At 35.7% G+C, this 21559-nt stretch overlaps 4 protein-coding genes and 1 pseudogene across 7 annotated transcripts; 2 read left to right on the forward strand and 3 right to left on the reverse strand.

Moving 5' to 3' along the window:
• Nucleotides 1–221: 221 nt before the first annotated feature.
• LOC146139294 (arrestin domain-containing protein 3-like) lies at nt 222–9321 on the forward strand. 2 transcript variants are annotated; one of them, XM_083391947.1, is made up of 9 exons: nt 222–385; nt 1702–1836; nt 2283–2366; nt 2587–2717; nt 3359–3501; nt 3966–4122; nt 4883–4948; nt 5511–5691; nt 7689–9321. In XM_083391947.1, exons 1-9 carry the CDS (start codon nt 265–267, stop codon nt 7823–7825), a joined length of 1155 nt encoding a protein of 384 aa, XP_083248073.1. In that variant the 5' UTR covers nt 222–264; the 3' UTR covers nt 7826–9321. The 2 variants fall into 2 exon arrangements, with proteins under 2 accessions (XP_083248073.1, XP_083248074.1); XM_083391948.1 differs by having other exon boundaries at nt 7692–9321.
• Nucleotides 9322–10477: 1156 nt separating this feature from the next.
• Nucleotides 10478–14378, forward strand: LOC146139295 (uncharacterized). Of its 3 annotated transcripts, none has more exons than XM_083391367.1 (3): nt 10478–10566; nt 12306–12733; nt 14049–14378. In XM_083391367.1, exons 2-3 carry the CDS (start codon nt 12328–12330, stop codon nt 14120–14122), a joined length of 480 nt encoding a protein of 159 aa, XP_083247493.1. In that variant the 5' UTR covers nt 10478–10566; nt 12306–12327; the 3' UTR covers nt 14123–14378. The 3 variants fall into 3 exon arrangements, with proteins under 3 accessions (XP_083247493.1, XP_083247494.1, XP_083247495.1); XM_083391368.1 differs by having other exon boundaries at nt 10504–10562; XM_083391369.1 differs by lacking the exon at nt 10478–10566 and adding an exon at nt 11078–11191.
• Nucleotides 14379–15086: 708 nt separating this feature from the next.
• On the reverse strand, nt 15087–15717 carry LOC146139296 (protein FAM200A-like; annotated as a pseudogene).
• On the reverse strand, nt 15596–16847 carry LOC146139297 (zinc finger BED domain-containing protein 5-like). The gene is made up of 2 exons (XM_083391790.1): nt 15963–16847; nt 15596–15676 (listed from the first exon to the last, which is right to left on the reverse strand). Exons 1-2 carry the CDS (start codon nt 16845–16847, stop codon nt 15596–15598), a joined length of 966 nt encoding a protein of 321 aa, XP_083247916.1.
• A 1474-nt stretch (nt 16848–18321) lies between these two features.
• Nucleotides 18322–18645, reverse strand: LOC146139298 (sex-lethal homolog). Its single transcript, XM_083391791.1, has one exon. It carries the CDS (start codon nt 18643–18645, stop codon nt 18322–18324), a length of 324 nt encoding a protein of 107 aa, XP_083247917.1.
• Nucleotides 18646–21559: the final 2914 nt, after the last annotated feature.

Genomic DNA, 21559 nt, shown 5'->3' on the forward strand with positions numbered 1-21559 from the left:
CTTAACAAATATCGAACTGTTATATATAGACAAGATAGTTTTATCTCCTGAGACAATGGTGAATAAAATCCGGAGATAGATGCTAGGGGTGAACAAACTAAAAAAGTTTAAGAAGCACTGGCTTAACTTACCCAAACTCAAACACTAACCCTAACCCAAATAATGTTTGTTGTGGTAAGGTTTTGGACCAGCGCTTAATGTTGTTTTCACATTTAGACAACACTTACTTTATGTTATTCCATTTAAGTTTTAAAAACTTGTGACATGTTCAAGAAAAAGGCAAAAACTTTCATAGAGTTGACTGACAACAAAAGTGTTTATGTTGCCAACGAATTTGTAACTGGAAATCTTGTAGTTGATGCTGAGGAAGCATTAGATTTTAAAAGTAAGTTAACGTTGGAATTTATTTTTCTATAAATTTTAACAAACATCACCACATGGACAATGTTGTTCTATAAACATTGCTTAAAAAATACTGCACATAATAAAATCAAAATTAGTAAGCTTTTTTTTTATAAAAGCGGATACTGTTTAACTCTAAAGAATTTATCAGGTTGTTTAAGCACAGACAAAACTGCTAGCTAAAATTTTCAATAGAAACCAAAATCGTTTAGCTGAACAATTTATGTGGAACACAGATGTAATTGCAAAAGTCATCATATATTCCGCACCTAGCCTTCATTGCACATTTTTAATATGCAATGCTTACATGACCGGCAAAATATACAAGCATTACAAACTGAAAACAAATTCCTAAAGCACTCTTAACGTTTTAAAGTAACCAAGGATAACTTATTTTAGCACAAAGATCTAAATGCACTACATGTCCCTAAAATTGGATAGCAAATGTAGACTAAATTTAATGGCTGTATGACTGCAATAAATGCTAATGATTCTATTAACACAAAAATAAATAGTATATCAAATAAATGGAATACTACAGTGCTTTTCCACCCGTCGGATGGTACGCACTTGTTCTGATGAAAAAAATTGTAATGCGGATGACTAACGTTGTGCGGATAAAAATGGTGCATGTTATTATTTTTATTATGTGTAATACAGTAATCAAATAAGCTGGTGCGGCCACTTTTGCGTTACAGGTACAGTAATATAGTTTAGTATAGCGGTTCTTTGCAGCTTAAGCCATCTATTTTATATTGTTTAAGGTCACGGTTTTAATACACAAACCCTTTCATTGTTATTTCGCAAATAAACCTAAAGGCTGCAAACTTGCTGTGCTTGTTTCGTGCGGATAGAAATTATCCGAAATAAAATATATAATAAAATATTTTATTCAATAAAATATTCTAACGTTAAGATAAAAACTTATGGGCTCTCAAGTTTTATGGAAAAGAAGCTGTGGGCCGAATTAGATTTGCTTCACGGGGTTCTAACCTAGATTCTCTTGCAAGCTGCATGTTAAACACCTTTGTTCTAAGGAATCATTAAACTCAAATACAAACTCACTTGTTTGTTGTGTATTTAATTAATGCCTAACCATGTAAAAAAAACAAAAATATATTTTCCTAACAATAATAGCTTTTTACTTGGGTACACTATACATGGGTCTGTAATGTATCATGATAATGAATTGCAAAGCCAAAAAGCTTCTTGTCTTTGCGATTCATTATCATGCCATTGGTTTTTATTTGTATAATATATATATCTTAGACTGAAATATGTATGTTTTCAACTTTTCAGAAATTGAACTAAAGTTTAAAGGTTTTGCTTACGTCCATTGGACAGAACAGCATGGGAGTGGCGAACACCGGCGCACTGAACACTACAGTGCTAAGGAAAAGTACTTCAAAAAAGAGATAACTGTCTTAAAGTCCGGTAATTTAACACTTTAGTATGACTTTACAACAGGCTTTTTTTTCTAAATATTCTTCAACACATTAAAAAAAAGATAAAACAATGTTTTTTTATGTAACTAGTTCTCAAATTCAATGAAACATTCACACATAGGTGTGTTTGCAACTGAGATCTAGTAGCCCTTCTGAAGTTGCTTTTTGACCAACGATTACGGCTTATGTATAATTAGTACACCGAAAGCCATTGGAGATGCATCATAGATCAACAGATTCGGTGAGTCTGCAATGGCTTTCGGTGTGCTAGTTATCAAATTATGTGGATTTTTCGTTTTTTACCTTGGTTTATGTCAATTATGTGTATTGTGTTTTTTGTTGAGAGATTTTTTACTGCTTTTTATAAGAAAAATATATACATGTAATGAAATAGTCGGCGGCAATATTTAAAATGGTATAAATACATATTGTTAGATGGACACAGAAAGATTTCTGCAGGAAGGAATGTTTATTCTTTCAATTTCCAGTTACCACCCAATTTACCCAGCTCGATTGAAGGTTGTGTGAGTTAATTTTGTAAACCCAGTGTAAAATATACCCAGTGTAATATACTTACAATATATTCTTACTGTGCTCCATCATATTGCAATGTTATTGAAATATATTTCTGAAACTAAAACATGTATGAATTTGGGTATATTTTTCTACATTTGTAACATAAAATAAATACTATTTAGTTTATTTAAGTATAACTTGTTGTACTATTATTTTTTTGCAGTTAGAGGTGGTTATGTACGGTATATGGTCAAAGGAAAAATTGATCGCTCTGGCTTTAAGTCGGATATCAAGACAATGGCTCTGTTTACGGTTCTTGATGTACTTGATTTAAATCATGATCCCAATTCAAGGGTAAGAAGTTTTTTAAAGCACTAAAAATCTCCAGTCTAAAGACATATTCAAAACCCCGAAAAAATCAAAGCATATAATAGAAACCCAAGTCAAAATTTTTAATAGAAAAGATCTATTTTAAAACACCAGTGTTCCAAACAAGTCACTTTAAAATGAATTGAGCCCCAGTCAAGTCATTTCTAAAATACCTCCTAAGTCAAGTATTTTTGTTTAAATAGCCCAAGTCAAGTCATACTTAGAGCAAGTCAACTTCAAGTCAAGTCTTGTCATAAAAATAAAATGTTGAACTATCAGAATTGGTAAACTCATATGAATCTATGATTATGGGGAATACCTCTATAAAATAAGAAAATCGAAATATATAGCAATTATGTGCAAAAACTAAAATATGTAACTAAATTTTATAAACAAGATGCTTTATAAAAATATTTTATATCAACTCAAATCATTTGTCCAAAAGACTTAGGTCAAGACAACTTATTTGTCAAAAAGACGTAAAGTTTAGTCTTGAAAGTAATTTTGCCCAGAAGACTTGAGTCAAGTCAAGTCATTTAAAAACAGTGAATTAAGTGCACTTAAGTCACATCTTTGACTTAAGTCACTACAACACTGGCAGTCACTGATATGTGTTTGTGTCACAGACTCCGTCCACTGGAAGTGACACAAAGACGATGTGTTGTTGGTGTTGCGCCAGTGGTCCCATTGAGGGTAAACTCAACACAGATAAGAGCGGTTATGTTCCGGGCGAATTTATCAACGTAAATGGAAGTGTTGAAAACAAAAGGTTGAGTTAATTACTCAGAAAATAACTTTTTAAAAACTTGGCAAGTTTTAGTAAATTGTTACTGTAAAACTTTAGCATTAGACACACTATACTTTTTATAGTGATTTTATAATTTTTATAGCTTGAAATGTCATTTTCATTGTTCTTCTTCCAGTATTATTTTTCTCCAATTTATTATTCCAAAGATAATCAGGCTCTCATTCATGTTTAAAAAATTGGTGTTCGTTGAAACTAGTTATCCTTTTCAATACCATTATACTGAATATTGGTTATTTCTGCCATAAATGCCATAAAGTTATTTTTGATGTTGTGGTATACAATTACAGTAGGACACGTTACTTAATAGTTTAATGCTTTTTAGGTATTGCACTTATTTGTGAAAAGTTCCATTCATTTAAACCAATATTTGCTTGTCATGAACTCCTTAAGTAACTGGCCATTCCTTGGTTATGTTTTGTAAACAGCACAAGTAATCTTCCGGGAAGCGACGTCAGCATAATACAAAGGGTGACTCAGCATTCAACTAGGAAGAGTCGTAACTTTCCAGTTACTGTCGCCAAAGAGTTGGGTCCCAAATGTAAACGAAAGTCTTCTGCATATATAAATAATGCAAGGCTACAAGTAAGTTAGTCTACGTCTATGTTTTATTAATAAAACCTTTTAACACAACAAATAACACAGGTTACTTGTTTGCTTTTTGAAGACCTGACTTTGGTTTAGTCTGAATTTTTATATTATTAAAAAGTGTTTAAAATTGTACCTGTTTTATATAATTTATTTCATAAAATAAAAACTGTTAATTTTTTAATTTTCTATCTGCAACAATTTGCCTAATTGTAATGTGGTTCACTATGGAAATTAACGTGGATTATAACTTTTACGTTTTAAAAAACAGCCAAACTGAATTCATTTAAAAAATTACAATCTTGTTAATGTATAATGTAAACAAGTCATTTGCAAATTAACTCAAATCAAAGTCAAAATATTTTTTAACAAATAGCAAATCATCAACGTTAAAAAACAAATACCAAGTTAATACATTCAATAAATGACTAATTTAACCAAATTTCAGTAAAATACATTCATTTCAAGCACCTTAATTTAAGTCAAGGCATTTGTCTAAATTACTTAAGTCAATTTTGATCATTTAAAAACAGTCACTTAAGTGCACCAAAGTCAAGTAACTGACTAAGGTCTTTACAACACTGAAATGTTTATAGTGTTGAAAATGTTATCTGAAATGTTTATCAAGAATACTATAATAACTGTTTTGAAGAAAACAGAACATATTAGTTTGCCTACACATGATAAATATGTCATGAAACGTTATAATAGTTGATAAGTAATCATTAGTTTGTAAAATGTGTTTAATATTTTTTAGATACCAGCTTTACCGCCATCTCATCTACGATTTTGCAACATCATTGACATTGATTATTACGTCCAGGTAAACGAATGCTAACATTAGATAATGTTGCTACCAGGGCTGCGGAGTCCGATTCTGACTCCGACTCTCATGAACTCCGCCAATTTACTTAACAGTCAACTTATATCATATAATTCATTTACTCATGCAAGTAATATTCTTAGCAATGCATAAAAACCTAACAGCCATCTAATTCTCCATAAAAATATATTTTTTTGCTAGAAGTACTACAACAAGGTAAAATTTTAACTTTACATGTTTTTATCAGTTTATATTCTTTTAAAAGTTCCATACGTCTCTTGAAAAAACAAGTCAAACTTGGGTGCACTATGCACGGATCTGTAATGTAGCTTGATAATGAATTGCAAAGCCTACATAGTAGGCACCGATGTACCTGTTCAACACCTGATGGTTTTAATTAATGCTTCGACTGTACAAACTCCATATTTTATAAATGATGCTTTGATTTACTTCTCAGTCACATTAACTGGAGATGATACAAGTTCGCATCGAAACGTCTTAATCAAAATGATGTGGATTTACTCGACCTTTTTGATTTCCAATTGATTAACTTTTTTTTCAGTATTGCATTGACACGGCCGCATGCCACATCAACTTAAGGGTTCAAGCCCCAATCGTAATTGGGTCAGTACCCCTACAGCAGGACCCCAACCAACCCCAACCAGCCACGATTTCGACCAGTGAGACCCAATTTAATCACCCCTCCCAACCGGAAATGGCCCCACCTGCCCCAGTTTACAATGGTAAGAGCTTATTTTCGTCTTTATATAGAAAAAGCAATATAGTGGTTGGTAAACTGGGAGCCTTCATATGGGCATAGTGAATAAGTTAACCAATAAAGGAATTTTGTGCAAGCAACTTCAGGCTAAATCAGTGGTTCTTACACTTTTTTACCGCGGATCCCTTAATTTATTTTATGCGTCGTGTGGGCCATGCTAGGCGAGAAATTTTCAGAGATGACGTGACTGACGTCATAAATTGACGTCATAATACAAAAAACAAAATAGATTTCACAAATCTGATGGAGTCTAAATACATTCAGTGCACAACCGTTTTATTTTTAATCCAACTGTTTTCTTTAAAAAAATGATTACTGCTTAAATACACACTATACTATTTCCATTAGGCCTTCATGGACCCCCTAAAACTGGTTCACGGACCCCCAAGGGGTCCATGGACCCCAGTTTAAAAAACCCTGGGCTAAATTAAATTAGGAAATTCAGTCATGTTTTGTGGTCAAAGGCAGGGATTCAACTCTGAAAGGTAAATATATCAATAAATAGCAGGTTAACAACTTAAGGAAACTAAGCATCGTAAAACGTGAGCCTAAAATCCAAAAATAGAACCTTTGAACGGTTTAATTTCATGTTGTTTTTTGTTTGAGCATACCAATGACGTCAATGGTATCGGATCGAAACGCGATACTTTAGCTTTAAATATCGGATAAAAACAAGCCTGCGTTGAGGTTCGAACTCACGCCCTCGGCCATAAGGCAGTTAGTCTAGAGCAGTGGTTATCAAACTGTGGTCCGCGGTCCTTTAGGGATACGCGAGACAATTTTCCGGGACCGCGAAGCACCTAACAAAACTTGACACTCCTGAATGAAGAAAATTATTTGTGCAATAAAATTTTCAGCTACCTTACTTTTCCAATCCAGGCTTAACAAACACAATACTACTATGTCGTGCATAATTGTGGGACAAAAGAAAGAAAGCCAAACTCAGGCTATACCTATACGCGCGAAGTGACTTAATAAAAACAGAGGCAGCGTGGGACGCAGTTTGCACTCGTCCCATTGATACAACGTGTTCATTTTGTGTGTAGTTTTAAGGGGACCGTGAGCAATTTAAAAAATTGCTAGGAGACCGTTGGGTAATTTTTTTAAAAGTGCTTGAGAACCACTGCTCTAGATTCTAGATTGCAGACTATTCGATTTTCAAAAGTGCTGACGTGCCATTAATCCAGCTACTGTCTATATTTGTGTTTATATACACATTGCCCCCACCGAAATAAACTTAGCCGCAACTGCTGTACAAATTAAACGCAAGAAAACTTAAGCTTTTCTGTTACTTGCTTAGTTTATCGACAGTTCAAATCACGCTACTGGTATTAGGCCACAAGACAAACAAAGCTCCTTGATCATTTTAACTTTAACTTAATTGAATTAGAAAACTGAAGTTCATTCTAGATGTGATTGGATTTTATTTATAAAAAAATACCACTAGCGTGAATTTGGACTGTCGTTAAAGCCTTGCTGTTATAATTGCTTAGCGTTTAAATTGCCACGAAAAATGCTTGAGAAACACTGATTTAACATCAAGATTTTGCCCTAAAAAATTATTCGGAGAGATACGTCTGGAATTTTTGTTTTTGAAACGATGCAATAATCCGCAAATGTTTTTAACACAAAGATTGCGAACGTAGCCGTTCAGTTACCTTAACATTTTACAAGTTGTTTCATCCTGGAGCAGTAAAATCGACCTCACGTCTCGCTTTTGAAAAAACAGTCGAAATCCAAGGCGTTTGGTCGAACCCTGGTTAAGAACCACAGCTTTGAACAATAAAACTTGGTCAAAAACGCTTGTAAAATGCTGAAAATTCAGTAATTTTTGTTATCACCCCCTTGCTTCCTTTAACGAATGCGTACAACTTCTACGACTTTCTCAAGGACCACCAGGGGTTAGCGGAGCACTATTTGATAAGCTCTGACCTAAAACCTCTATATTTGGTTCCATATAAGCAGTGCCACCACCAAGCTACTCGGCGGCAACTGCTGTACATATTGAAAGCAAGGAGACGTACGACGGAACGGCCAGCACATTTGCGCCCCAGTACAACTACTACGACTGGAGTCAGCCCGCTTTCACCTACAACTAGATGCTCATGCCGCATCATATTTCTCCAATTATGTTATACAGACATCAAATGTTAAACAAAAACAAAATTTTGTTTCGATTCCATGACGTTAGTTTAAAACCTCCTGTTTATTGTCCTATTTTTGTTATGTTAGCTGTTTATACCTCAATTGCATAAATATAGGATAAGCAAAATCTTTAAAAAAATGTTGTAAAATCTTTAAAAAAATGTTGTAAAAGTTAACATCGTGGAATTAAAACGAAGAGCATAAGCAAAAAAACTACCAACCATAACCATTTTTTAAGACTCGGCTAAGGAAACATCAAGGAACATTTTATATATTATGTATATATTTGTTTTACTTCATCTAAATGTGTAAGAAAATATATAATAATAATTTTAAAGATCGTTGGGAAAAATAAAAAGTGGGGCCCAAACAACAGATTAGCAAGACACTTACCATGACTATTCAATGAACTAGACTAGGCATGATACGTTGTTGCTGCCCAGTTTTGTCTAGTACTAAAACATACACAACAAATGTGTTTAAACTATGCCATTATATTTGTAGCTGTGGTAAACTTAGGCCTATAACTATGCCTGTGAATAAATATTTCTCCTGAAAAAATCCTAAATTGTTCTTATTACGTTTAATATATTGTCATTAGTGTTTTTGTAAATGATTTGTTTTTATCTGTAAAACATTTTGAATCAATTTTACAGTGTTTCGTATATTACTTCCTTTGCTTTGTATTGCATAAACAGTGTACCTAATAATGTAACTAATCTTTGATGCACTTAAAATGAATATATTGCAAATTAGTGTTGATATACCTTTTCTTTATTTGAGTTTTTGTTTCACTACACTTATTACATTTTCAGGTTTTATTTTCGTTTGCGTAACTTTTTGTAATTAATTCCACTTGTGCATATTTCCTGAATTAGTTCTATTTAAACGTTACCCGTAGCCGTAGTTACGCGTAGAAAATGATAAAAAGTCCATTTTGCGATTCTTTAATGTGTTGCATTTACGAATAATCTTGAAGACAATTGCTTTAAAAGACTTTGATACTTTATCGAGCGCTTTTTCATATTTTACAATTGCATCAAAGCATAAATTATATTTTGTACCTACTGTCAGTTTCTGACTTTTGCATTTTGTTTCCGAATTTCCCCAACCTTCCCGAAAATTGCACTTAACTAACTGTAGAAATTTATTTTGCCGCTAGTGTACGATACAAGTTCTTACCTATACTTTACTGTGTGTCATTTGTTTTTTTGACGATAACTATATGTGTTAACTCTATATATTCCAATGTCCGTTACATTTATCCGCTCGTTTTTTCATTATAAGTTATTCACTTTTAAAAAAGTAACCTGCTTTGAAACTATGGTTTAAACTGTTTCAAAGAAGCATTGTTTATATTCGTGTTTTTTTAACAAACGGCCGTGTAGTTTTACTATATTTTTAAGTAGATGTTATAGCCATTGCGTGATTTTTCTCAAATAAAAAATGATATTAAAAGGCGGTGTTTAATATAATCAGTTACTGATGAATGACTTTTTTTGCCAAGTAGCCCATTGCATTGACACAGCTACACATCAATATGTGCAGGCCTTATCCTAAATCGGTCAGTAGGCCTACCGCTCTAACAGGAACAAGTAGAATTAAAACGATATCCACTTCTGTATGGGCTTTGACAATCTTATTACGTAAGTAGAATTAACATTGGTTATAAATGATCTTGTTACTAACGTATTTATCTTGCGATTGTCTACAAGCTTTCAGGAAAGAATTAAAAACACGAGAGCAAACAAAGCAGCCGACTTCCGAGATTCGCGTGCGACTCCAACTTATTACACCGTTTGTCAAGTCCCGAGTCCTGCTTTGACTTAACAGCCTCAATTTGACCAATTTACTCAACTAAAATAGGGTAAATAAACATAAATGCACTCATAGGAAGTCATCTAGCCACCAAAGTTTGTTGGAGAACATCACACCATGCATATTCTATTCAACCTTCACGATTTAAACTCGGGTTTCGGACAATTATATCGAAGCCCTAAGATCAGTGTAAAGAAAGTAAAACTTATCACAGCTAAGACCAGAAGCGTGCCGCTGTTAATTGCTGTTACTCAAAAGCAATTGACATTTAGAAATTGCTTTTTAAATATTTAAAACAGCTTCCCTTGAGTTACATTTGTTACAAATAAAAGGCATTCAGCAGGACAACCGCAATATTTAACAGCATATATATATAGTTCGTGCCCCCTCTGAATGCACCCCTGCTGTTTTATGATTAGTCGGTCATAACGCCATCTAACCTCGTGAATATGACCAAGACAAGTGTTATCTTAGATAAGCATTAGTCTTAAGAAAGGTTAAAGATTGGGTGTGGAAAGAATTACAAGTGAAGAACAGGCATCGAGTATCAGGATATGTCGTTGGTCGCATTTCTATGTCGTTCGTCCTATCAATTCCATGTTAGTTTGCTAATGCCTCATTTTATAAGCAATTATTTTTTTGACAAAAAAAAATAATATTTTAAGTCGAATACTACTTTTGATAAATTTATTAAAAACTGGGTAATTCTTTATATTTAACAATAAGTTGCACAACAGCGATTTTTTTTTAAATAGTGGAAATAATAAATGAGATTTCTATGCAGAAAAGAAAAAACTCCGCCTCGTGTTTCGAGATCTTGGATGAGACAAAGAATTCCGCCTTTTCCAATTCTCTGGACAAGGAATTTGCAGTGTGGGTAAGTGTTGTTAATCTTTTTACGTTACTGCATATTTTTTACGCCATTATCGCGTGTTTATATTATGTTAAGTGGCTTGGTCGAACATAAATATGTGCTTAAAGCTTATCTTTAAAGAACTAACTTTATTGTTTAACGCAAGCAACTGTATAAAGTTCAAAAGTTTTTATTTCAATAAAAACCCGTGCTTGTTTTTTCGGCGCTCTTTCACTTATGTACGTGAAAAGTTATGCAAAAACCAAAAACAAAATAATACCGCATACCACAACGCATATTGTTTGGGTTAGGGTGCGGTTAGCGTTTGGGTGAGGGTGGGTCAAGTAATATTATGTTTAATATTAATAATAACTTGACCAACCCTCAACCAAACGCTAACCCGCACCCTAACCCAAACAATATGCGTTGTGGTATGCGGCATTTGAAGAAAGTTTTTTTTTTATTAATTTTTACGTACAATAGTGAAAGAGCGCCAGTTTTTCATTAGGTTGTTAAAATTTAGGTATGACAAATCTGTTCTTAGATTTTTTAGTTTGTTGAAGATTCTTTGCGGTTATTGGCGCGGGTCTAGAATCCTAACCACAACGTTTGAACAATTAGTAAAACACCGCACATTATTTGGGCCAGGGTAGGTAAAGTAATATTATTTAATAATATTCCAAATGCTAACCAAGATAATGTTCACTCGAAATACAATTGGGTCGAAAAAGGTGAACACCGAAAAACACTAGCTGCACTTAACTCAACATTTTTAGGAGATGAAAGGTAAAAGGATTGACTCAGCATCTTTGATTTGTCAAGAAAGAAAATAACCTGCCTTTACAGTCGATAATTGTAAAAACAAGAGACAGAAATTGACGTTTTGTGTTTTATTTTGGTTTTACATTAGCTTAACACACAGGACCCTTTTACATCATATAACGTTGCTTCTACAGACAGTGAGTTAAACCCTACCAAAAAGGGTAATATCGATTACGATAATGAGTGCAGTGTGAATTACCCCTTTTAATGTTTTAGTTGTATTTTGTCAAAAAAACATGGTTGTTGGCAGGGGGATTTAGGCGGAAATTCCCTTAAAATATTGTCTAAAACATGATCTAACGGAGTGTTCAAAGTCACCTTTTTTTGCAATAATAGTTACCGCAAAATTATTCTCTAAGCATAGCCCAACCCTAAGACAACATGTTTAGTGTGCAATTGACAAAACTTATTTGATCTCAACCGCAGTTTGTATTTTAACTGACTTGGCACACTGCTAGGCGCAGATGTTGCACAATAACACCTCGGGAAAAACTAATCTTCGTTTAGTATTATTGCAGAAGTGGCGAAAGACGTGCTTGTAAATTAGCGTAGTCCCATACATGGAACTTTAGAAAATGTAACCGTATGAATCTGATTCTACCAAAATCAATCACACATATTTCAGTCTGTTTTTTCTGCGCACTTAGCGGTTTCGGCGCACGTGTTTGCTTTGCGGCACCAAGGTTTGCTTAGTGTTAATTGGCTGTGCCTGTTATTTTTTTATTGTGTCATTACAAACACTATTTTTTGACGTCCTGTCGTCACAATTTTATGATGGCATTATTCATTAACGTCAGACAAAAGTAGGGGTATTTGCTTAACATAAAAATTTGGGACCCCCTTTTGATTTTCTTGTTACCCCCTGGTTGTTTGTTCTGATAGAAAAAGAACACTGCTATAGATTCTTCTAGCCTTATCTAAACTTAATAATTTTTCACTAGAGTTTGAACTCAAAGTTTGGCAATGACAAAACTATTCATCGGAAATCTGGCGTACAATGCAGAAGACAAAGATGTTGAAGAACTCTTTCAAAAGTATGGAGCCATAGAGGAGTTGGCCATCATCAAAGACCGTGAAACTGGAAGATCCAGAGGTTTTTGCTTTGTCACCTTTGCTAATGAAGATCAAGCCCAAGAAGCCATGAACAATTTAAATGAAGCCGAATGCTGTGGACGACCAATGACTGTTAAGGTTGCAGAAGAACGTCGCGGCGGCGGCGGCGGTGGTTACCGTGGAGGCGGTGGGGGACGTTACGGAGGCGGCGGAGGTGGTTACGGAGGTGGAGGTGGTTACGGAGGCGGCGGTGGTTACGGAGGCGGCGGCGGAGGTTACAGAGGAGGCGGAGGCGGCAGTGACCGATACAACAAAAGTCAGTAGATCTTTGTTATTTATTGATGAAAAAATATATTTCATATTAATAATAGTAAGTCTTGAAGTTTGGACACCTATTCAGACAAGAGTGTTTACCAATCTACACTCGCCAGGACATATTCTAAACTCTCCAATTTTTGTCCTAATAGTTTTCACTAATGATTTTATCTGTGGTAGATTGTCAATGATAAGAGTGTTTTAAATCACTGAAATCTTATAGTTTTTACCTTTTTAACGGATAACTATTGTGTCTTTTTAAGTCCCTGATCTAAACAAATGTTGTTGTTTTTTAAAGAAAAAGGTTGTGCAACATGTTGAATCTCCATGGGCTTACTATAATGCCGCGGCAGACAGTTTGAGAACCACTGTTACAGTTACTTAAATGCTAAACCAACCAACTGATTAAAGGCCCAGGCCTAGATATAAAGCACAACAGAATGCCCAGTTTTTATCACTGTAGCCGTTCAAATAGTATTTTACTTGTTTTTAATTGAATACTTATGTTTATAGCTGACAACCAAAAATTAAAATGTACTGCGGCGAATAAATAAAATTAATTATTTCCTTTAAGATAAGAAACACTTTTGTTGTGAGAACAACCCTACAACAGTGCTTTTTATATCCATAACAAATAGTTTAAAATTAGTGCTTTAAAGATTCCTCTTTATACTGATATCAATGGTGTTTACTGTAATCTATATATATGTCCACTTTACACCACATTCCTATTTATTTTATTAGACATATAAATGGAGCCTTTTTTGGCTGCTGCCAACATAGAATTTTTACCTGTGCGTTTGAACTACCCAAGAGCTTTAATGTGTAATGGTTGCTGGTAAATCCACACATAGAAAAGCCACGGGGTGAAAACGGCGGAGTTTTTAATATTGTTGAACCTTGGAGGTAAGAGGCAGAAACATGCTAAAAAGTTAGTCTCTTACCGATGTTTTTCTGTAAGAAATTATACTTAAAAGGTTCAATTTAACACTTAAGCAAAAGCACTGTCAATAGGAATTCTTTTTTAAGAGCATGATTTACACTTTGTTTTCATTTTTGTTTTTAAACAGTTAAATTTTAAAGCTTGATTTAAGTCAGCGGTTCCCAAAAGTTTTTGCGGTTGCCTATTAAAAAAAAATATAAAAATGTTTTCTTCATTTGCTATTCCTGACAAATTTGTATAATTTATCCTTAGTTACAAAGGTAAAGGATTTATTCTTCAGAAAAATTGACGTTTTAATTGGTACCCTTAAAAATAGTTGGGAACCACTGGTTAAAACTGGATCTCTTTAATCCATTTCCTTGTCAATTGCAAGGTGGTGGAGGCGGTGGTTATGGTGGTGGCGGCGGCTACGGAGGAAGCGGTGGTGGACATGATCATGGCTATTAGAGACCTTCGCCGCAACCCTGCACATATTCTGTTGCGGAATCAAATTTTCAGTCAATTCTCCAGGCTTGTGTTGTTTAAGCGACAACGCTGTTCATTATCTCTGTTTATTCTTTGGTTTAGATGCTACCCACGCCTTAGTGCGATATTTTTTATTCTGTAATACAACACTGCTCCTTCGTCTCAACCTTTCATCATGTAATTTTTTCGTGAAGTCCAGTTTTAATCAGTCGTGGACAAGACAAACGGTTATTTTCAATGTTGGCCTGCATTTTGTTATGTTTGAACATGAAGCTCTTAGTTTTATTTAGCTGGTAATTGACGAAATGAAAAAGTTTCCACGTATTGTGCGAGTTAAATGCCGTATTCACTTACAAACCGGTTATTTTGAAGTGATTGTAGTAGAAGTGTTCTGCGAAAGATAGCTTTAAGTCATTATGTAACTTGTCCGTCTATGAGCAATATCTCAACTAAAAAATAAAACCAAACGTATGGCACGGAAATAGTTTTACACCAAAATTGGTCTAGTACGTAATTATTTCGTCGCTGGTTAGATCCGGGGTCTTAAAGTGGGGTCCGTGAACTAGTTTTAGGGGTTCCATGAAAATAGTAGTGCATATTTGAAAGTAATCATTTTTTGAAATAACTTTCAAAAAATTGAAAACGATTTTGGAATGTAGACTCCGTGACACATTTTTTGAACCGAAATCGGTAGTTTCTGAGGTCTATTTGTATTGTGACGTCGTTTTAAAAAAAATTCTCGCCTGCAGTGGTCCACATAAAGCAGTGATTCCCAAACTTATTCTACTGGCGTACCATTCAGAGGTTTCGTACTGTCTTCGCGTACCACCTACACCCAGAAAATTTGAAAAACTCAAAAACTACAATAACAATTTTTTGTACTAACTAATATCAGCCCAGATTTGAAAGACAAATTAAAAAATGAACAAAAACACAACAAATATGTTTAATGAGATGGATGTAATTGTTTGTTCTCGACCAGCTGGTCAATACGAGGAATAGCATTGCTGACAGCGCAGCGAAAATCATGCCCAGGTGCAGCAAGACGGTTCCGGCTTTTCGATTTGATGGCCATCAAAGCCGAAAACCCCTACTCGCACTCCCACGTAGATGGAAATATCAACAAGTGAGGAACAGCGTGATTGGCTAGGTTTGGGTACGATGGCGCCATGCTCAACCAAAAATTTATAGGACAGCCTTCCTTATGCTTAATCTTTGCCGTCATGTCAGTTTGAATGTCGATTAGTTCTTCTTGTTGCCCAGTCCCTACAGGTAGATCGGCCGGGTCAACGAAGAATGGGTTGGTGGAGTAAGCACAAGATGCAACGTCAGGAAAGTAATGCATCAACTCCGTCTTTAGTTGCGAAAGATGACAGGCAATTTCTTTAGAAAGTTCATGATTAGGTTCGTTCTCAACAGAGGTGAGGCATTTGAACATTCCGTAGCTTTTATTCTTCACGTTCTCTGTCCAGAGGGCCAGTTTACGTACAAACGCTTCCAGCTTCGAGATAAACTCAGGTAAACTTCTGTTGGGACCTTGGAATGACAGGTTGAAGTTGTTTAGGACTTCGAAGATGTCGGATAAATAGGCCAATCTTGTAACAAAATCCTTACTCTCTAGATCTGTTTGAAAAGCGTGATTTTTCTCCCTGAAAAATTGCAGTAGCTCATCCCGCAGTTCAAACAGTCTCCTTGTCGAATTACCGCGAGAGAGCCAGCGCACTTCCGTGTAATAGAGAAGACCGGTGTGGTTGGAGCCAAAATCTTCACAAAGTCGCTTGAACAATCGGGTATTTAGGGCGGATGTTTTAACAAAATTTACCAGTTTGATAACTCGGTTCAGGCAGAGTAACATATTCTCAGGAAGCACCTTTGCGCAGAGGGCAAATCTATGTATGAAGCAATGAACAATGGTTGCGTTTGGTGAAACAACTTTCAGATGAGACGCAAAGCCTGATTTACGCCCCAGCATGGAGGGAGCCCCGTCTGTTGTACAGCCAATCAACTTTTTCCAGTCCAGTTCATTCTGTTTGAAAAAATTGTCCAACATTTCAAAAACATCTTTTCCTTTTGTTGTACTGGAAAGTTCCTTGCTCATCAGCAACTCAGTTTTCACAGAATCGTCTTGCGTGTAGCGAGCGTACACAAGTAACTGAGCATTGTTTGTTATGTCCGTCGATTCGTCCAGCTGAATTGAAAACCCAAACTTTGAGTTTTTCAAACCCACAATAACTTGGTCGGCAATATCAATGGACATCTCCTCTATTCGATTTTTGACAGTGTTGTTAGAAAGGGATACACTTTCTAGCTTTGCAGCCGCCTCCTCTCCAATCACGTGTTTAACCAAGATCTTTGCTGCTGGCATTACGAGAGACTCACCAATGGTATGTGCCTTCATGTTTTTAGCGACCAGGAGAGCGACTTCATAGGATGCTTTAACAACAGCCTTCTTTCTCTGATATATTGTGCCACCCTTGTCCAGGCGCTGCCGCTTTGCGTTCTCCCCAAGTCGCTGAAAGTAACTCTCATTTCGGTCTTTCTCGTTAGAATGGTTTGTGTCAAAGTGACGCTTGAGGAGACTGGGTTTCATAGCCGAATTAGCAAGGGTCTTCATGCAAACTACACATTGCGGCAGAGACTCTCCCCTATGTTCGATAGTTATGAACCCATACTTTATGTAAATTGGACTATACTTTCGCTTCGACATGTTAGAAAAAGCTTGTAAATATTAAACTAAATACAATTAAGCTGTAACACTACAACAGTTCCTATCAATATAAAAATTAGTTGAACATAAATGGAAGATCGATAAATAGTTAGGCTACAAAACCTCTACTATCAGCAGAAGGTCTAGGCTACAGCTGACATGCCTACCTACTTCATATGCCTAACATACAATTGGCGTTTCTGCTGACGTGTGAAACCCAAATAAAAACAATTATGACATAATAATGCATAATACGTAGCTTAACCCGAATCTGCAACAACTAGCGTTGTATTGTACATTACAACTTAGTAACATTCCCGTTAGAATAGCTTACGTATGACTCCATGAAGAAAGTATAGGCTAATACACGCAACAAATACGTTATATTGCCTTAACTCTTTGCAACTTCAGTGAGTAGCTCGCGTACCACCTGGAAGGCTCTCGCGTACCACTAGTGGTACGCGTACCACAGTTTGGGAAACACTGACATAAAGGAAAAAATAAATTAAGGGTCCGCGGTAAAAAAGTTTAAGAAGCCCTGGTATAGGCAAAAGGACAGGTTTGGCCGCAAAAAATTTAACATTTCGTTTGATTATTTCATGCCAACAGAACAAATCTTAAATAGCAAGATAAAATTCTCCGTTAAAAGCGTTTTCAAAAGTCCTTGCTGAAAACACCCCTTCCGTGGATTTTCAACTAATTTGTTTGTAGGGCAGTTAGTGCACTCTAGCGCCCCCTCTGGCACGACGTCCTGTTCCTTTTTTTCTCAGTTTCGCCGCCGTCTAAAATACAATGTTGGTTAGAAAAACTATAGGCTACACATAAAAATATCATATCAAGATAATCGATAAAAAAGACCCCGCAGATATTTACCCAACCAACTGAAAAAATACCAGTAACCTACTTATATAAACAAGTCATTTTAAATTGACTCCAGTCCCAGTCAAGTTATTTAAAAAACAACTTCACTCAAAGTCCAGTCTTTAACAAGAAATAACGTCGTCAAGCTTCAGTCCATGTCATCAATGGTCAAAGTAACAGTCAGTGTCACAAAAAATTGACTGTTAAACTTTTAAAGTTGGTAAACTCGTCCGATTATGAACAATACCTAAACTAAAAAAATAACAAAAACGCAACGTAGCGGTATACCAAGAAAATTGTTTTTACTTGCAAATATTAAGAATTGAACCTTTTTTTCAGCTGAAAAAAATGCTTTGTTACTTTCCTTTTTAAATTAGTCGTTGTTGCTCGAAAACTTCAATGTCATCAAACTATGGTCACTTCTATTTCAATAGACTTGTTTCGTTAGAAAGAATGGTAGCTTGCGAGCTGGGCGGATATTCCGGCTATACACAACCAGTTCATTCAACAGGTGAGAATTTCCAAAATCATATCACAAAACGTGAAACAAATGTGGAGATAGGTGCTAGGGGTGAACAAAACTAAAAAAGTTTAAGTAGCACTGGCCTAAATTTCACCCACCCTCTTGTCGACCACCGCTGTCACGTGTTCTTACTCGCGAGCTTCCCTTGTCGCCTTTTTCTTGCTCTCCTCCGCGTTCAACCGCAAGCCGAACTGTTATCCTCTGACCGAAGCAGATCGACCGGTGCATTCTGCCCACAGCCTCGTGCGCTTGCTCGCGTTGGGCGTAAGTGACGTAGGTAAAACAGCGGGGCTTCCCCGTCCTGCGGTCGAGCACCAGCGCCACCTGGCAGATTTCTCCGTGACGCTCGAAGGCTTCCCTCAGCTGCTGTTCGGTAGCCGACGACCAGAGGTTTTCGACCAACAGCTTCGTCATGACTCGTTTTCAACTTGCACAGTAAGGTTACGGCAAAAATGTTTCGAGTAAAAATTTTCTATTGACGCTAGAAATAACTTGGGTGAAGTTAATTAACCGAATATGGTGATTTGACTGTCTCACGTCAACTCAAGTCAAACACACAAATAAAATCTTACAGTGTTGCACGTTAACCTGAATTACATGCGAAACAGAAGCTAGATAAAATATATGAAGTATAAAGTAAAAAAAACATATATTACACTAAACAAAATCTCTAGAGGACGGTAAATTCAAATTCTGTGAATAAGATACTCAAAATTACAGATATTCAGTGTTCCTTATGATATTACTAAAAAGTATTAAATTAGAGCACCTTTACATAGTCAATTGGTTTGTGTAAAATCAAGTTCGTTAAAATAACTCTTGTTAAGTCAAGTCATTTAAAAACAGGTACTTAAGTACACTTTAATCAAGTCATTGACTTAAGTCATTACAATTACAGCTAGTTATTTTCCTAAAACTGTTCACCATGAACCTTTAATTTACCAACCGAATCAGTCGATCACTTAATGCACACAAGGTAGGTTAGAAAAACACCAGTGTGCAGGTACCTTACAAATTCATATGAAACGGAAACAAAGGTTTTTTTTAACGGCGGCGAAATTCTACCAGCGGCCACAAAACAAAAGTAACCTGACAGATGCTTGCCTCTGTTCGCCAAGGCCTTATTACAACGCTACTGTTTTGTTGTCAACAGCAGTATATGTACTGCAGGAGTATTTCAACAGCCTTTTGAGAAGGGGCGAATCAAGGTTTTTAGCTTGGGGGGGGACATGAAAAATTTTAGAGATGGCGTCATAAATTACGTCATAACGTGACATTCTAACCTGCGTCAAAGCATGACGTCATAAAGTAACTAATCTTAAACCTGTTCTCGATGGATCAGGCAAAATTATGACAGAAAAGGTTATGCACGCATTGAGCACACAAAGAGATGTGCATATTTTTAGTTTGTCGTTTAGCAAATAATTTTGCACAAACTGCACTTTGTAGAATTCCTTATCGTTGAATTGACCCGGAGAAACATGCCATGGTATGCACGACGCTTTTGGGTTGTGAAGATTTCCTTAAAAAAATAAAATATAATAAGTTCGCGCAAAGTGATAAAAACTGTTGCATTTACATGATACAAGTAGGCAAAAATATATTTTTTTTGGGGGGGGGTTGTTTACTGTGTTGATACCCCTCTTTGGATACGTCCCTGCTATTTAATAGGTCTTACACGTGGTATGGTCTGCGCCGCGGGAGAGCTTTTATTATGTCGAAGTATGGTCTGCGCGCGGGAGAGCTTTTATTGATGCTATAGCCAGAACGCTATTGAGTGGAAGTTGATTTACCTCGCTGCTTTTAAGTAAGCGATGGAAACTATTTACTGAAGCCGTTGTTTATTTTACCGAACTCTTTTTTTTTCTTTTTCTTATTTTAAATTGTTTACCTCTGTTTATCTTTCCTGACAGTAATGGAATGTAAATCAGGAAGTTTCAAATTCGAATTTCCCGCTATAGATTCGGGTTTTTATTATTTAAATCCATATCCATTTGTCAAACATTGCGTAAGCTTTGGGTGGACTTAAGTTGTTGTTTATCAGTTTCGATTGGGGTTAGATAAACGTTAGGGCGTATTATTGCATAGCTGTTCGGCACACTTTGTCCAAACAATATACCAACAAAAAATTTGTGCTGAATATCTCGCAAACGGCACCAAATTTCAACATTGTTTACCTCGACTCATCGTAGTTAACAGTTTTCTTACAGGTTCGATTTTCTTGAGTTACACAAAAGTTCGGTTCGATTTCGCTTCGATTTATTATTTCTCTCAAAAATGGCTCAGGTTAATTTGGTGCTGTGCAGCATTTTCGCACTTGCGCTATCAGAGCTATAGCAAATTCGGGGACACACCTCGACCACAGATATCCAAGGCAACCCATAGCAAATAGAGAGTTTTTAAATGAAGTGCGCCAATGCCTAACAAAATGACGTTTAGCTTTTTCTTATCTTTCAAATTTACAGTTTTACGAGCCATGAAAATACATTGAACCGCACAAGTCCGAAAAGTTATATTTCTTGACGATAGTGAAAAAAGGACATTTGTTGATTGTAAAAGACAATTGCAAAATAAACCTGAAAATTGTGCTTTGCTCTTGTTTTCTACGTTTTTCGAAACAGCATACAATTTTAATTTATACAATTCGGCGATAATAATCAAAACAGGAAAATCCAACCACTTTAAAATGGTATTTTATATTTTTCTATCGTATGGATATTAAAATGTACTTTAGAAAAAAGGCAAGTAAAAACCCCCGCGGAACACCGGTCATTCTCACAGCACACCAATGTTAAATGACATAAGTAAGTGACTTGGCATAAGTGCACTTAAGTCACTGTTTTCAAATGACTTGACTTACGTATTTGGGTAAAATAACTTTACTTTACTTAAGTCTTTAATACAAATGTCTTGGGTTAAAATGAGGAATTTCATTAAGCATTTTTTTATAAAATAAGGTTATTTATCCTAATTATCGAGCTCGTTTACCAATTTTAGTAGCTTAACGTTTTACTTTTTTTTATTACAATAAGGACTTGACTTGTTATGACTTGACTGGTAGCCTACTTGACTTATTGTGACCTATCGAAAAATACTTGAATTGGACTTTAGTTATTTTACAACTGACCTTACTTGGACAAAAGTTATTTAACGAATGACTTGAATGGAACCTAAGACATTTCCAAAATAAATTGCTTACAACACTGCGGAACACCTCAGTGAACCGGTAAGTTGTTTACAACACTGCGGAACACCTCAGTGAACCGGTAAGTTGCTTACAACACTGCGGAACACCTCAGTGAACCGGTAAGTTGTTTACAACACTGCG

The sequence above is a fragment of the Ascidiella aspersa genome, chromosome 6, assembly GCF_963924565.1.
Source record: "Ascidiella aspersa chromosome 6, kaAscAspe10.2, whole genome shotgun sequence".
Classification (NCBI taxonomy): Eukaryota; Metazoa; Chordata; class Ascidiacea; order Phlebobranchia; family Ascidiidae; genus Ascidiella; species Ascidiella aspersa.